General features: G+C 42.6%; 1 protein-coding gene across 4 annotated transcripts in view; it reads right to left on the reverse strand.

Moving 5' to 3' along the window:
- Window positions 1-12,865, reverse strand: part of Dmxl2 (Dmx like 2) — a 130,630-nt gene extending 117,765 nt beyond the window's left edge. For all 4 annotated transcript variants that reach the window (XM_038324524.2, XM_038324523.2, XM_038324522.2 and 1 more), the window contains exon 1: window positions 12,572-12,865. In XM_038324524.2, the coding sequence (XP_038180452.1) occupies window positions 12,572-12,658 (87 nt within the window). In that variant the 5' untranslated portion in view covers window positions 12,659-12,865. The remainder of the gene's footprint in view (window positions 1-12,571) is intronic.
- Between the last annotated feature and the right edge of the window lie 2,574 nt (window positions 12,866-15,439).

Raw genomic sequence — 15,439 nt, forward strand, 5'->3', positions numbered from 1 at the left:
TAGAGATAGGTAACCTAACAATTTTTGGTTCCAAAAATCTAAGTACCAGGAAAAATCGATCAAAAAATGTGGAGTTGAAAAAGGTAACATTGCCTTGCTGCTGCTAATTTCCAGCTAGCAACACAATGGATGCAGAAAACCTACTGGAAGCGAATCTCCCAAAGCCTTCCTCAACAGCTTACCATTTACTGTGACCTGAGAACAGTACCTTCACTACACTCACAGGCTGCTTTTGTGAGGAAACTGAGGCCCAGAGAACGTCATTAGCCCAAGTATACAGAGTGAAGGTTTATCTGCCTCACAAGAAGTTCCTGTTCCAGGAATGGTGAGACAGCTTGGCTAAGAGCACTGGCTGCTCTTACAGAGGACCTGGGCTTAGTTCCCAGTATCTATATGGCATCTTACAATCATCTGTAACTCCAGTTTCAGAGGGATCTGATGCCCTCTTCTGGCCCTGCACACATATGGTGCACAGACACGCATACAGGTGAAACACCTATCTACACAAAATTAAAATTTTAAAAAATGTCTTGCTCTAAGCTGGGCGTTGTGGCACATACATGTAATCCCTACACTCAGCCAGGAGGAGGAGTTCAAAGTCATCTACAGTCACATACAAAGTTCAAGATTTGAACTATATTTGAGATACTACCTCAAAAGCCAAAACATAAGAAACAAAAGTCCTGGTCTTTCCACTGTGTAATCATGTCTTACTACACTGTGATGTGCTATCAGTCCTAGAAGTCCTAATACACTTACCACATCACCTGATAAAAAAAGCACACATGCCGGGCGGTGGTGGCGCACGCCTTTAATCCCAGCACTCAGGAGGCAGAGGCAGGCGGATCTCTGTGAGTTCGAGGCCAGCCTGGTCTACAAGAGCTAGTTCCAGGACAGGTTCTAAAAATAAAGCTGCAGAGAAACCCTGTCTCGAAAAACCAAAAAAAAAAAAAAAAAAAAAAAAAGCACACACACACCAAAGAAAAAGGAAAAAACATGTTATGTTCTCACTTATAAGTATATATTACTTGTAAAGTAAAGGATAATCATGCTACAACCCAAACCCAGAGCGGCTAAGTAAAAAGGAGGCTTGATGAGGGACAATGTGACTCTCCCTGGGAAGGGAAAAGAGAAAAGGCATCCTGGGTGGACTGGGGGCGTGTGATGATAGGAACAGGAGGATCCAGTAGGGGAAACTGTGGTTGGGATGTAATATATGAGAAAAGAATAAATTTAAAACATTTTTAAAACCAATAATTGAAATGGCTTCTACAAAGTCTATAGTTACTAAAAAGATGTTAAATTTCAGAATCAAAAATGATTTTTTTTGGCTCTGTTCTTCATTTTCAGAACCCAGTTTTGTCAGAAGAAGATTTTATGGTACAGGAGAAAAATGAGCACTCACTAAGCAAATGCTACAGTAACTCCAGGGAGTATGGCCCTGGGCCCCTCTATGCTAGGTAAATGAAGCAGCTCTGGTGTCCTGGATATGCACTGATGCCCTACATGCAAAGGAGAGACAAGCTGTGCAGCCTTGCAAATTGGCTAGGGCTACAAAACAAAATAACCCTCTCTTTTGACTTTAATAGAGTGTTTTTCAACACTTGATGAAAACATTCCATATCACCTATTAAAGGCAAAAGGTACTGTGCTATAACATACTAAATTGCCATAAGGATACCATTTCCTTCTTTAGAGATTTTTAAGGTCACCTGGAACAATGATGAAGCATGTCTGATTATCCCAGCTTCTCTCACTTTATTTTTAGATAATTGCACTGGCAATGTTATTTTCATAAAAAAATAGTATTGTAATTCATTTTTTCAACCTCTCACGTTTCTTATATATTTCAAATAGTTAAACACAAATGTCAAGCAAATGCCAAATAGAGTGGCTCATGTTTGCCATTCCAGTACTTGACCAGCTAAGGCAGGAGGATTACTATAATTTCCAGGCCAGCCAGGGCCAAAGAGTAAGACCCTATCTCAAATATCACTAATAACAAAGTTAAATACAAAAACAAAAATGTTTAAAATTTTTTACATGAATCTGACTTTCCCTAAGAAAATACAAAATAAAAATAGAAGTGTGTCACTCCCTGCTGGGGACACAGTCTAGGAAACACCTCATTAGGTGACTCTATCAGGGTGTTTTATATTCTATAAACAAGCCAAGAACTAAAGATCAGAGGACCATCTGCACTGTCTGGAGGTTGTACAAGTTACCTCCAAAGAACAGTCTTGGGATGCCAATGTTGACTCACAAATATGTCTAACAGCCACAAAGACAAAGCACAGAATGACAAAATCTTCCCAAGAGCCAAGTGCAGTGCCACGCTCCTACAGTCCCAACTAATCAGGGCTGAGGAAGGAAATGACCTTAAACCTACCAGCCTGGCAACATAGGGAGACTCAACCTAAAAGGGGGAGGAGGGAGTTAGGAAAGTAAATACAGAAGAAACAGAGAATAAAAAAATAACAATAAGGATGTCTGAAAAAGTCATCAGAAATCATACTATTAAGTAACTACATAAAACAAACTTACGAAGAACATAATTCTGTGTATAAATACATATACATAATTTATATGAGAGTTTCCAATAAGAGGCTAACAATGCTCCCTCCTAGAGCTAATGACCATCTAACAAAAACCTAAATATCAAGCATGAAACACCTTCTGAGTTGTTGGTCAGGGCTGTCCAAGAGATAACCAAAACATACAGCCCACTGTTATTGCCCTTGGTTCTCCCCAAGAGATGGAATGTAAGTCCCTATTGCTAAAAGCACCCAAGCTTCAGAAACAGCACCCAGAGAGTCCTGAGCTGAAACTAACCTGAATGTCTCCTCCCAAGGACTTGCTTTCATGGTACCAGAAGAAACCAACAGTCCTGCCTAGCTATAAATACCTATAACTCAAAACAATGACCACCATGACATTCATAACCGTAAGGTGCAATAGTGGCATGTACATCTTGGAAGTAATCAACAGCTCTACAATTGGACTTAGGACCTGCTCAACAAGAGAAAAACTACACCTGGTACTGGAAACCGAGCTAATGAAGGCCAGTGACGTCATGGATCTTGGAGAACCATTGCTTTCCTAAATCACCATCCCTAACTGCACTCTAAACATTTGTCCTTACACCCACAGGCAAGAGTAGTCCTCACCCCTCATCAAGGAAACTTCTCTTTGCAACAGGTGAAGACAATTACAGAAATCCAGACCCAATCAAAATGCAGAGTTATGAATCCCAGTCCTGAAGGATACAGCTACAAAACAACTCCAGAATCTCCAGCCTGGTCTACAAGAGCTAGTTCCAGGACAGGCTCTAAAGCTGCAGAGAAACCCTGTCTCGAAAAAAAAAAAAACAAAAAAAAAAAACAACTCCAGAATCTAATAATCCCAGCATCCCAGAAGGGAAACACAATATAATTATAAATTATACTGTTCTAATAAACAATCTAGGTGGAGTGGTGGATAAGATTCAGGACCCTAGGCATTCAGACTAAATCTATCAATAGAAAAAATATCCCAGTACACAGATTCCCAGGAGCTAATCAAGCCTAAGGCTACCTTTGCCTTTTCCTGTGTAATGTGATGCTGGAATCCATGTATCTTTTTTTTTGGGGGGGGGGGTTCAAGACAGGGTTTCCCTGTAGTTTCTAGAGCCTGTCCTGGAACTAGCTCTTGTAGACCAGGCTGGCCTCGAACTCACAGAGATCCGCCTGCCTCTGCCTCCCGAGTGCTGGGATTAAAGGCGTGCGCCACCACCGCCCGGCTCATGTATCTTTTTTGAACCTTGAATACCTGAGATATTTTTATGCTGATATGCTAGCTTGTGAAGAATTTCTAAATATTAACCCATAATATTACACAATATCAAAATATTACACTTTATAGGCCAGGGATAGAGGCACACACCTGTAACTCCATCACTAGGGAAGCTGGGGTGGGAAGATCACTGAAAGTTCCCCACCTTTCTACATAGTGAGTTTCAGGCCAGCCAAAAAAGCTATATACTTCTATAATATCATTGTCCTTGAAAGGAAATTCTTTATTTGGAAAGCTATAAAGCTCATTTTACAAGTCCATCATTCCATATTTCTAATTCTAACTTGATTTTTAGCACTGCCAGAAAATAATGTCAAATCTTTGAAAGAGCACCTTTGCTTCGTTCATTTTTAAGAAAATGACTGCCAAATATCTAAACAGCTTTAGTTTATCAGATGGTCTTTCAAATAAAAATGGTGTTCTATGAAACAAACAATTTTAGCTGAGCTAATTAAAACATTTGTCCATTCATCTATATCACTGTACTTAGGTGCACATCTTATACGCATTTGCACACCCTTTTGTTACACATTTATAAAAGATGTATTCTGAACCAGCTGACCACGGTGATGCCCTTGATTAGCCTTGATAGTGAGCCCACCTGTCAGTCCTCATTACTTTATAGTCTCAGAGAGAGGCTTGCTAAGTTCCCCAGGCTAGCCTTGAACTCACTCTGCAGCCCAGATTGCCCTTATGGTCCTCCTGCCTCAAACTCCCAAGTAGTTTCAGCTCTGGACAACCAGAATTTCATTCTTGACCTATAGCTACTAAATAAGCTACATAAGTCTGTGAACTGAGTATAAACCAAACTTTTTATATGCTTTCTTCTTTTGCTTTTGTTGTTTTCATCTTGTTGGGGGGAAGGAACCAGTGCACATGTCTGTTGCCACCCGCTTGCCAAATTACTCCGATTTCCTGGGCTTTTCCTAAAGTCATAGGAGAAAACTATCACTATGATTTAGTATAATTAATTATTATTATGTCTGGGGAAGAACGCAATATTTAGAGGATGTGATGAAAATGCATCTATTTATAGAAGAAAAAAGGAGAAACAGGAAGAGGAGAAAAAACAGGAGGAAGAAGAGGAGCTGGAAGAGGTCTGATTTTGCTGTTTCTCCTCCTGATCCTCCTCTTTCCACCACCCCACTCCACCCCACCCCCATATAAAATATTATCATTTGTCCTTTAAGTCACCCCATCAAAGTATCATATTCAATGAGAGTCAGATTCTATTCAGAAAGCCCCTTTATAACTACTGACCTCTCAGTCAGGAGTCAGTTAACTGTCAGATGTGTAAGATCAGGGACATTAAAAGAAACTTAAGCACTCATATAAGAGATCAGAAGTTTAGGCAACTGGTTTTACACGTATACAAACACCAACTCCTAGGATTACAATGGACTATCGCTAAAAGAAAGAAAGAAAAACTAGCCACACACCATGTAAAGCTGTGTCTGTTCTTTAGTAACACAACCTGTACAAGCTGTGCCTGTTCCTTAGTAACAGGCTTATAAGTTGACAGTATAAATTAAAGAGTTCCAGATCAAAACTCTAATGCAAATGGATGCCACAAACTCTAAAATTAAAAACCTAAAATTTATACTAACATATCTAACTTAGAAACTTGCTTTTAAAAAATAACTAGCCATGAGGCTATAGAGATGGCTCAGCCATTAAAAGTTCTGACTGCTCTTCCAGAGGACCTAGATTCAATTCAATTCCCAGCACCCGCATGTCAGCTCACATCCAATCCAAAGGATCCAACACCCTTGTCCCACCTCCTCGCATATTAAGCATGCATGTGGTACATATGCATACATACAGGCAAAAATTCATACACACAAAATAATCTTCTAATTAAAAGTGGATGATAATGCTTTGCTTTCTATCATCAATTCAATTGCCCAAGCACTACTTGTTTTCCCACTGAGTTGTTAACAACATTCTGTACTCCTTTTGATGATTAAATACCAAGATTCTGATTTGTTGTACACCAGTGGTTCTCAACCTTCCTAATGCTGCAGTCCTAACCCTAACTGTATTAAAATACAGCTCCTCATGTTGTAGTGAGTCCCAAGTCATGAAATTATTTTGCGGCTACTTTGCAACTGTAGTTTTACTAGTTATGAATTACAATGTGATTATCTGATATGCAGGATATCTGATAGGTGAGCCCTATGAAAGGGTTGTTCGACCCTCCAAAGGGTCGAAACCCACAGGTTGAGAACCACTGTTATCAATTTTTCCAAGAATGGTTTGTGGCACACAGCTGTAGTCCCAGCGTTTGAGAGGCTGAAAGAGGAAAATTGCCAGTTGAAGAACAGTCTGAGCAACACAGCAATAAGATAAAGATGGGGGAGATGGTGGTGAAATGGTTCTGCAGGTAAAGGCACCTACCACCACATCAGTCCCCGGAACCCACATTTAGAAGGGGATAATCAACTTCTATAAACTGTCCTCTCACCTCTACGTGCATGCCATGGTACATGCATGTCCATATACATACATGTGGACAAACATTAATAAAAAAATCAATGTAGAAGAGGCAGCTGTGAGCCCACTACTTCAAAAATTCTGAATGGTCTTTTTATGAAACCCAAAATTTTAGAGTACCAGACCATGGGGTCTCAAGACACAAGGCAACAGTCAACTAAGATCCAGAACTTCACTACTATGTTATAGTGCTGGTCACTTTCACTCTGGCCCCCAGGAATTTCTAAAGGAATTCACTAAATGCGTAGAGAGAACCTTATTTAAGAATTTGTTTATGGATGGAAAATGAAAAATGTTCAGGTGATTTTTTTATCAAGATCATAGAAGTATTTGGACACTCATTGTAGAGGAAGGCATTCAGAACCATATCAGAGTTTCTGGAAAGCTGCTCATCATCCCACCTAAGCAGAAAAGCTAATTAACAATCTACACAGGGCCCAGTGTTGAGGTTAAATTCCAGCACCCAGGAGGCAGAAGCAGGGGAATCTCTTGACTTAGAGGCCAGCTTGATCTACATATCAAAGGCTGGATTTCTTATAAAGACCCCCATCTTAGGTGGTGGGGGGAATCCACAATCTACACAGGGACTTAGAAGTCACACACACATACCAATTGACACTAAATATAAATCCATAGTTTTTGATATTGCCTACCAACTCAAACTAAAAGTTACAGTCCAAAACCAAATGGGTGGTGGTGGCACACACCTTTAATCCCAGCACTCAGGAGGCAGAGGCAGGCAGATCTCTGTGAGTTCGAGGCCAGCCTGGTCTACAAGAGCTAGTACTAGGACAGGCTCCAAAGCTACAGAAAAACAGTCTCAAAAAAAAAGTCCAGTTTGAAATCCCTTCTAAATCTCTGACTTCTGTCTTCCCCTTCATTCTATGCATAGGTAGTCAGATTCTTGAGGTGCCACACCTGTTGATAGCCAACCAGTCCAGGAACATTTTTCTGTCCAACTCTCTGATATCCCAGGCAAAAGTAACCTCTCATTTCTCCTGAGTCTCCACAAGAAGTGCAGCAGCAGCAGCAGCAGCAGCAGCAGCAAGTGCCTAAAAATGCCATACACCTGGTCAGCTGTGATTAATGGACTTAATTCGGCTATGAGATTCCTATGTTTTCCACTTCTCTGGTTCTCTCCCTTGAGTCAGGGCTATGCCCTTTGGGGTTTTTTAATCTCCCCAGAGTCCAGTACATCTATGCATTCAATAAACATGCTAAATGTATAAGCAGGTTGATCTTTACAGTGTTGCCATAATTCTAAAACAAAAATGTTACTCTACAGTAGAGTTAAAATATATCTAATCGCTAGAAAAAAGCATTTAACACTATCTTCTAATTCTTTTCTTGGTTTTTTTATGTGTAAGGGTGTTTGGGCTGTACATATATGTGCCTGTGCACCATCTGCATGCCTGGTGATGGCAGAGCATAGAAGAGATGTCCTGGGACTGTAGTTACAGAAAGTTGTGAGCTGCCATATAAGTGCTAGACTTGAACCTGGGTCTCTGAAAGGTCAGTCTATGGGCTTAACTGCTGAACAATCACTCCAGCCCCTATCTCCTAATTCTTAAAGGAACAGTTTTTCATTCAGACCAACCTTTTAGTGGTTTATTATTATTATTATTATTATTATTATTGGTTTTTTGAGGCAGGGTTTTTCTGTAGCTTTGGAGCCTGTTCTGGCACTTGCTCTGTAGATGAAGATGGCCTCAAACTCACAGATCTGCCTGCCTCTGCCCCCCAAGTGGTGGGATTAAAGGCATGCACCACCACCACCAGGCTTAATTAAATTTTTTAACTGCAGGCCAAACATGGTAGTGCATGTCTGTATTGTAATTCTAGTACTCCAGAGGCAGAGATAAAAGCATCACAAACTGAAATTCAGCAAAGCTCTCTCTTAAGAAAACAACAAAAGGCTATTAATGACATTTGTAGATTATATTTTTCGACATTCTAAGGGTATTTGCTTAATAAAGCCTTATGGGTGACAAGAAAAAATTCCTACATGAAGAGAACTTGCTTGATATTCAGACTTTGTATTACTCCACCCTTGGTTTTTGATGTTCTTGCCCTTGGAGAGTCCTAATACTAATATTCCCAAACTATATATGGTCTTATCTATCTGCATATTTGCACTCATGTTCATCATGGTTAATCTGCCAATACATTATAAACACCTTAAGAATGGAAATGACTAATTTTGCAAACTTGTATTACGGTGCTATATTCATGTGAGGTTAAAATAACATCAACCTCCAAAGCTACAGAGAAAACCTGTCTCGAAAAACAATAAATAAATAAATAAATAACACCAATTGCTCTATACATCTAAAAATACACATTAAGGACAGATGGCAAAATTTTAAAATTATATTAGTAAGTATCATTATTACAATTATTTAATAATTTAATATGTAGAGGACTTTTTTCAAGAAAGTAATAAATAGTAAATGAGATATATATGTATATATATAATTTTTAAAAGTCTCAAATCTTTCACTTATCACAATGTAATTGAAGACAACACAAATTTAAAAAGCATAAGCATGTTAAGCACTAGGACTACTTAGATGTTACACTAAAAAGAACAGACTGAAGCCGGGCGGTGGTGGCACATGTCTTTAATCCCAGCACTCGGGAGGCAGAGGCAGGCGGATCTCTGTGAGTTCGAGACCAGCCTGGTCTACAAGAGCTAGTTCCAGGACAGGCTCCAAAGCTACAGAGAAACCCTGTCTCGAAAAACAAAAAACAAAAAACAACAAAAAAAAGAACAGACTGATTAAAAAGATGATGCTTTAAAAACAATATACAAAAATGTCATTTTAAAATGATATTACAAAGTCACAACTGAATGATGAAAGAAAAAAGAAAGCTGCTGTCAACTGACAGAACACAAATGAAAACCATCACAGCACACAGTCGTCAATGAAATGGCACACGTCACTCCAACCCACTACAAACTGCACCACCATGCTCATACAGCACAAGCTGGGGCATCATGACATCACCAAGCAGCCACTTACAGCCCAGCCAACCAAGCTCCCCCACTATATACAGTGAAATACACAGTACACTATTTTCCCGTTTATTACAATGTCATAAGTGCTGAAAACCTTCCTAGAACAATTCTATTCTTCTAATTTTTTTCAGTTTATAGATTCCAAGTAAATTATCTACTCTATTTTGAAAAGGTCCCCCAAGATATGAAGCAACACATCAACTTAGAACCACTGGCTAGCTGCAAAGCAGTCTTTCCTTCTATCCATCCATGTCTGGGGGACAGACAGACAGACTAGACAGACACACACACATGCACACACGCGATTCAGAGCAGGCTCTCTGTTAAAAAGGAAATTTCTGAGCAAAGCCCATCAATATAGTCACAAGACTCATTCCAGCCATGCCTAGCACCCCTTTAGTCACCTGATCCAGAACTGAAAGCTTTTTATCAGACTCTTAAAAACTCAACAGAATGCTCCATATAAAGAGACTTCATTTTCTGTCATTTTATTTTTACTATATATACAGCTATTTGAGGTATGTGTTAGCTGATTCTGGAGTACTTGAGAACATTTTATTATTGTGTCTTTAAGCAAATATGTTTTCACAATGCCCAGAAGATCATTTCTAGTTCACAGCAAGATAAATGGAGCATGGCATGCATAATTAAGATACTAAAATGAAAGGTGTACAAAGTAGATATGTATTTGCATTTGCCAGAGGGTCAAACTAACATTGTCACAGACAGCCATCCTAAACCAAATAAATTTTTAGTTTTAGTGGGAAGCTTATAAGCAAGGTTCTCCTCATGAGCATGTAGTCTACAGGGCTGGAGAGACAGCTCAGTGGTCGAGAGCACGGGACTTGAGCTGTGGCACAGCAGCCATGCCAAGTGAATCCCAACTCCCTATAACTTCAGTTCCAGGGGATCTGACTCCTCGAGCATCCAAGGGCACCCATACAGACCCACAGACACATAATTTAAAACAAGAGAAATAGTTTTTAAGCATAGGCTACAGTGAGATCACTGTCACAGAGAGGTCAATGCGAAAAGCAGACAGAGTCAAAGTGAAAGACGACCAGACATCCGCTGATGATTCCTTGATGTGGTTGCTAGGGACCATACATTCTCAAACCAAGAGTGGCATGATGAAACAGCACTCAAAACAATTACCCTAGCAACCATGAGAAGACCTGAAACACCGAGATGAATATAGGAATCCCATTTGGAAGCTTTCAAATGAACATAAGGTTCCCCAGCAAGGTGGTGACTACAGACATGCAAAGAGGTAAATCTCGCCGGGCGGTGGTGGCGCACGCCTTTAATCCCAGCACTCGGGAGGCAGAGGCAGGCGGATCTCTGAGTTCGAGGCCAGCCTGGTCTACAAGAGCTAGTTCCAGGACAGGCTCTAGTAACTACAGGGAAACCCTGTCTCGAAAAACCAAAAAAAAAAAAAAAAAAAAAAAAAAGAGGTAAATCTCAAAAGACTTGGTGATAGGCTAAATGAAAGTGGGAGCTATGGCCACATATGGCCTATGGCATAACCACACCTGCAAAACACTGACAGTTCTTACACTGGCCTCTGCAGGCAGAATCTAGCTTAATTCTGCAAACCAGCTCTGCAGGGAACATTACCTGTGTTCTGTTTTGCTTGTTTTAAAGCATGGACTCCTACCTCTACCACCTAAGTACTAGATTCAGGGGTGTGTGCCACCACACCCAGCTAATGCTTCACTTTAGATGAACACAGTAAACTACCATCACCCCAGACAGAGGTAAAATACCCATAATCAGAAGTCCAGATTTACTTCCTGGGAAGGAAACTCATTCTTCTGATCCTAAGGGACTTCCTCCTTCTCTACACACTAAAACACACAAAAGTATTCTTTTTCTCTGTTCCCCAAACAGTCTCCACATACTTAAAGACCAACCTCCATTCTAGGCTAATATTTTTGTTTTGTTTTTTTGACAATTTTCATTGTGGGGGAGGGGCACACATGAGTACCACGGTGACCATGCAGAGGTCAGAGGGCACCCTGCAATGAGTTTGTTCTCTCCTTCCACCATGTGAGCCACAGAGGGGTTAAATTCGGATCTTTAGGTTTGGTAGCAGGCACTTAACCCAGCAAGCCCTCTCACAGAGCCTTATAATGATGTTTCAAGTCACATGTGCACCAAACACACTTCCACTCATAGTGACAGAACAGTATATGTCAAACAACCCTGTTTTTTAAAAGGATTCTGTCAAAGCTAGAACAAAGCTGAGCTGACTACATATAAAAATTAATAAGGAGCAAAAGCGACCTTGTCGGGCTATTTTTAATGAATCAAAACCATCAAAAACAGATAGTGTTCCAGAATGCACTGCTACATGATTCTGCAGTTTTGCTGTAATTTTTTCTGCAGTTTTAAAAACATGCTGCTCTAGACATCAGATCGAATGGTTTCTGTTGTCCAAAAAGCATATTACTAAGCAATATCCAATTTTATTAAGCACAATGATTATCAATATGTACTTAATAGAGGTCTCACTAATATTCCTTCTAAGAAGGACCATATATAAATTTAATTTTAAAGACTCATATTAATCCATGTCTTATAAAACAGTCTCTAGAAGAGCTTGATTTTTAACAACCTATTCTCAAAAAAAGAATTGCTAAATCCCTTCGAGTTGAGAAACATGTCTATGTTGTGCAAGTAGGTACTAGTTTCGAAAGCGTTATGTTTACATACATCTTTATCACACGTCCAAGAAAAAGTCATAAAATGTACACATCAGGTTAACAAAAAAAAAACTACCTTGCAAAGATTAAGGTATTAATCCTAAAAGGATTACCAAAACGGAACCTTGCGCTAGATAAGATAGGCCACTCCTGGAAAGGTGATTTCCGTTCTCTTTCAGGAATAGAGCTAATTTTTCTATTCCCTTGTGCTAAGATGCTGCCTTAGGAGACACAGGGCGCGTTTAAAGCCGCAGCGTCGCCTCCACACCCCACCACGTCCCACACCGAGACCATTCGCTGCCAGCCGGGAGCAGGTGGAACCCGCCCGGGGCTTCAGCCGCTGCAAGTACCTCCCGGCACCGCAGACCCGGGGGCTGCCCTGAACCTTCCAGCTCTGCCAGCAGCGCGCTCACGGGGTGGACGAGGGCGGTGATACCTCACCCCTCCCCGGCAAGCCCAGAGCCGAGGGGGCGTGGGTGGGCCCGCCGCTCGCAGCTCTACGGAAGGCCCCGGTCCTGCTCACCGTGAAGGGGACGTCCCCGACGCTGCCCACCGAATAGCAGTTGTCTCCAGGGTTGACAGCCCCGGTGAGGACCTGATGCAGATGCATCTCCGGATCCCGGCTGGACCGAGCTCTGGGCCAGAGGAGGACGAGCCCCGTGCCCCGCCGCAGCCGCTTCCTGTGCGTCCACTGGACTCAGCGCCCCGCTCGCCTGTCGCCTGACGGACGCCGCCCGGCCATGGGAGGCTCCGGCCGCCGCCGCCACCGCTCGACCGCCGCTCGGCTGCGGAAATGCCCGGATGCTCCCACGGCCTGCCGCACCGGCGCACAGTGCGGGCGCAGGGCCGCGGCGCGTGCGAGGCGGGGACGCCGCCGGGGAGCGCGCAAGCCGGGCGCGTGCGGGCTGTCACGCCGCGCGCAAAGGAGAGGCCGGCGCACGCCCGGCGCGGGGACGCGACGCGGAGGGAGAAGGACGCTCACTCGCGGCCGCGCTCTCGGCGCCGCGCGTGCGCGCACCACCGTCTCCAGGGCAACTGCGCGCGCCGCGTCGCGCGGACCCTCATGCCGGTTGCGCGCGCAGACGTGCGGGAACCTGGGGCACAGGCCTCCGGGGGCGGAGCCTGCGGGCAGCTCTGGTTTGCGGCGTGATTAAGCTCTCTTGAGGACGGTGCGTGATGGTCAGCGCTTCTGACCTCAGGGGAAGGACACTACCGTCACTGGGAAATCCCATGATCTTAGGGTCCTTCTGTCAGTTTTAAAGTACCCGGCATCTTACAGCCTTTGTTATTTTGCAAATTGTTTTGCTCACACTCTTTCTCACGCATGATTCCTCTACCTAGATATTTTCCTCCTGTGAGTGATGTCATGAAGTCTCAGAATTGCCTGTTTTTCCAGACTGTCTGCTAAACTGAAATCAGATCCCCGCTCCAGGTCAATTCATTGAGAACATTTCATTTCAGGCTACAGAGAAGAAACAAGGAACAAGGGTTAATGAAAATTTTTAAACCCAGACAAAACACCAGAAGTGTTACGACAGATAAAAAATCGATGAGGCCACAAAAGAGGAAGAACAATATGTTGACTCTGGGGCTGGAAGGAGCCCTTTGAGGGAAAGATTTATCTAGATGCTGGATACGGGGCATTACAATAGAGGAATTGGTGGGACCTAGAAAGTGAAAAGGCTGGGGCAGTTAGAGGCATTAAACTTGTTTAATGATTGAGACAGGTGGTACTGTATACCAATTAGGGAAAGGACAAGAAATAAAGGCACGGGGCGGGGGGGCGGTCTTTGGACAGATTTTGTTCTGCATGTTCTGAAGGCTATTTGCTCCTTCTGACGTAAAATTTATAATCGGAGCTGCTTTGGGAAGGTGACTGTGCAGCACATCCAAGCGTTAGCCGAGGGTGGGGGAGAATGGAGGCAGATTTGGCATGGTTGGTTACTTTTCCGTGATAAACAGCAGAAGTAATCAACTAATTCCCAACGACCTGAGGCATATCCCTTTTCATTTAGTGACATAAGCACCCACACTAAAATCTCAAAGTCACCCCCAACTACACCCATCGGTATTGTTGTTGTTGTTGTTGTTTTGTTGTTCGCTTTTGTTGTTGAGGCTCAGGACAGGTGCCCCTCATCAGCAGCCCATCCCTCTTCCCATTGCTCCACCCTCGCCACTTCTCAACTCCCAGCGGTGCCTCCCATGAGCAGTCTTCAGTGTATTTGCTCTCCAGTCCATCCGGAGAAACCTTTTTTTTCTGTTTGCTTTGTTTGGGAGTGCTGGGAATCAAACCCAGGGCCTGGCACCAGCTAGGTAAGCACTCTGCCACTGAGCCACACCACCAGCCCAGAGAAAGTTACTCCAGAGTAGCTCCCATGCTCAATGAGTGAACATCCACATTACTCAGCTTGTCCGACAATCCCACTCAATTTGGCTTTGCCTAATCTTCCTCAGGTTGTTCTATGACCCAGCAATCTCCAGCCCCTCTGAATTAATGCTCTCACACAGCAGTCTAGGGGTTGTTGTTTCATGCTTCCCTGACTTTGCTCACGCTCTCTGTGCTCTCTGGAATGCCTTCCTCCCCTTGTTGACCTGACAAACTATATTATTACTCAAAAGTCACCTGACTACCTCCCAAATACCTTGAGGCTTCCTCCTCTGTGACATTCATAACACACACACACACACACACACACATACACACACACACCACAGTAATGGGTCTGATTATGCTATATGCTTATTTATTGGATTCCATAGACATTTCAATTCAAGGTCAGTATTTAATTTTCCCTAGAACTAGAATTGTAATACTTTATTTACTGACTTATAAGAGTTGGAGATAAACAACAGCACCCAGCCAGGTATGGTGGCACTTGCCTATAATTCCCAGCACTACAGAGCCTGAGGCAGTAGTCCTGCTTGAAATCCACGGCTAGCCTGAGCTACTTAGTGAACTCAAGGCCAACTAGAATATGTACTCAGATCCTGTCTCAAAATTTAAAAATAAATTCTCATACTAAATTTGTTATTTCTTGCAGGGCAGTGATGGTATACACCTTTAATCCCAGCACTTGGGAGGCAGAGGGAGGCAGATCTCTGTGAGTTCAAGGCCAGGCTGGTCCACAAGAGCTAGTTCCAGAACAGCTGAGGCTGTTACAATGAATCCCATGTTATACATGAATAATCATAAAATATATACTAGCATAGTACCTTGGTCATAGCAACTTCCTCTATTGCACATACAGGCATAGGATATAGCTAAAAAACTGTATAAAGCAGTTAAATACAATACACTTCTGTACAAGAAAGTTTAATTCTTGTAGATAAAGATTTCCTCCCAGGCAGTAGTGGCACGGGCCTTTAGCCCCAGCACTTCTTGGGGCAGAGG

The sequence above is a fragment of the Arvicola amphibius genome, chromosome 3 (assembly GCF_903992535.2).
Source record: "Arvicola amphibius chromosome 3, mArvAmp1.2, whole genome shotgun sequence".
Taxonomy (NCBI): Eukaryota; Metazoa; Chordata; class Mammalia; order Rodentia; family Cricetidae; genus Arvicola; species Arvicola amphibius.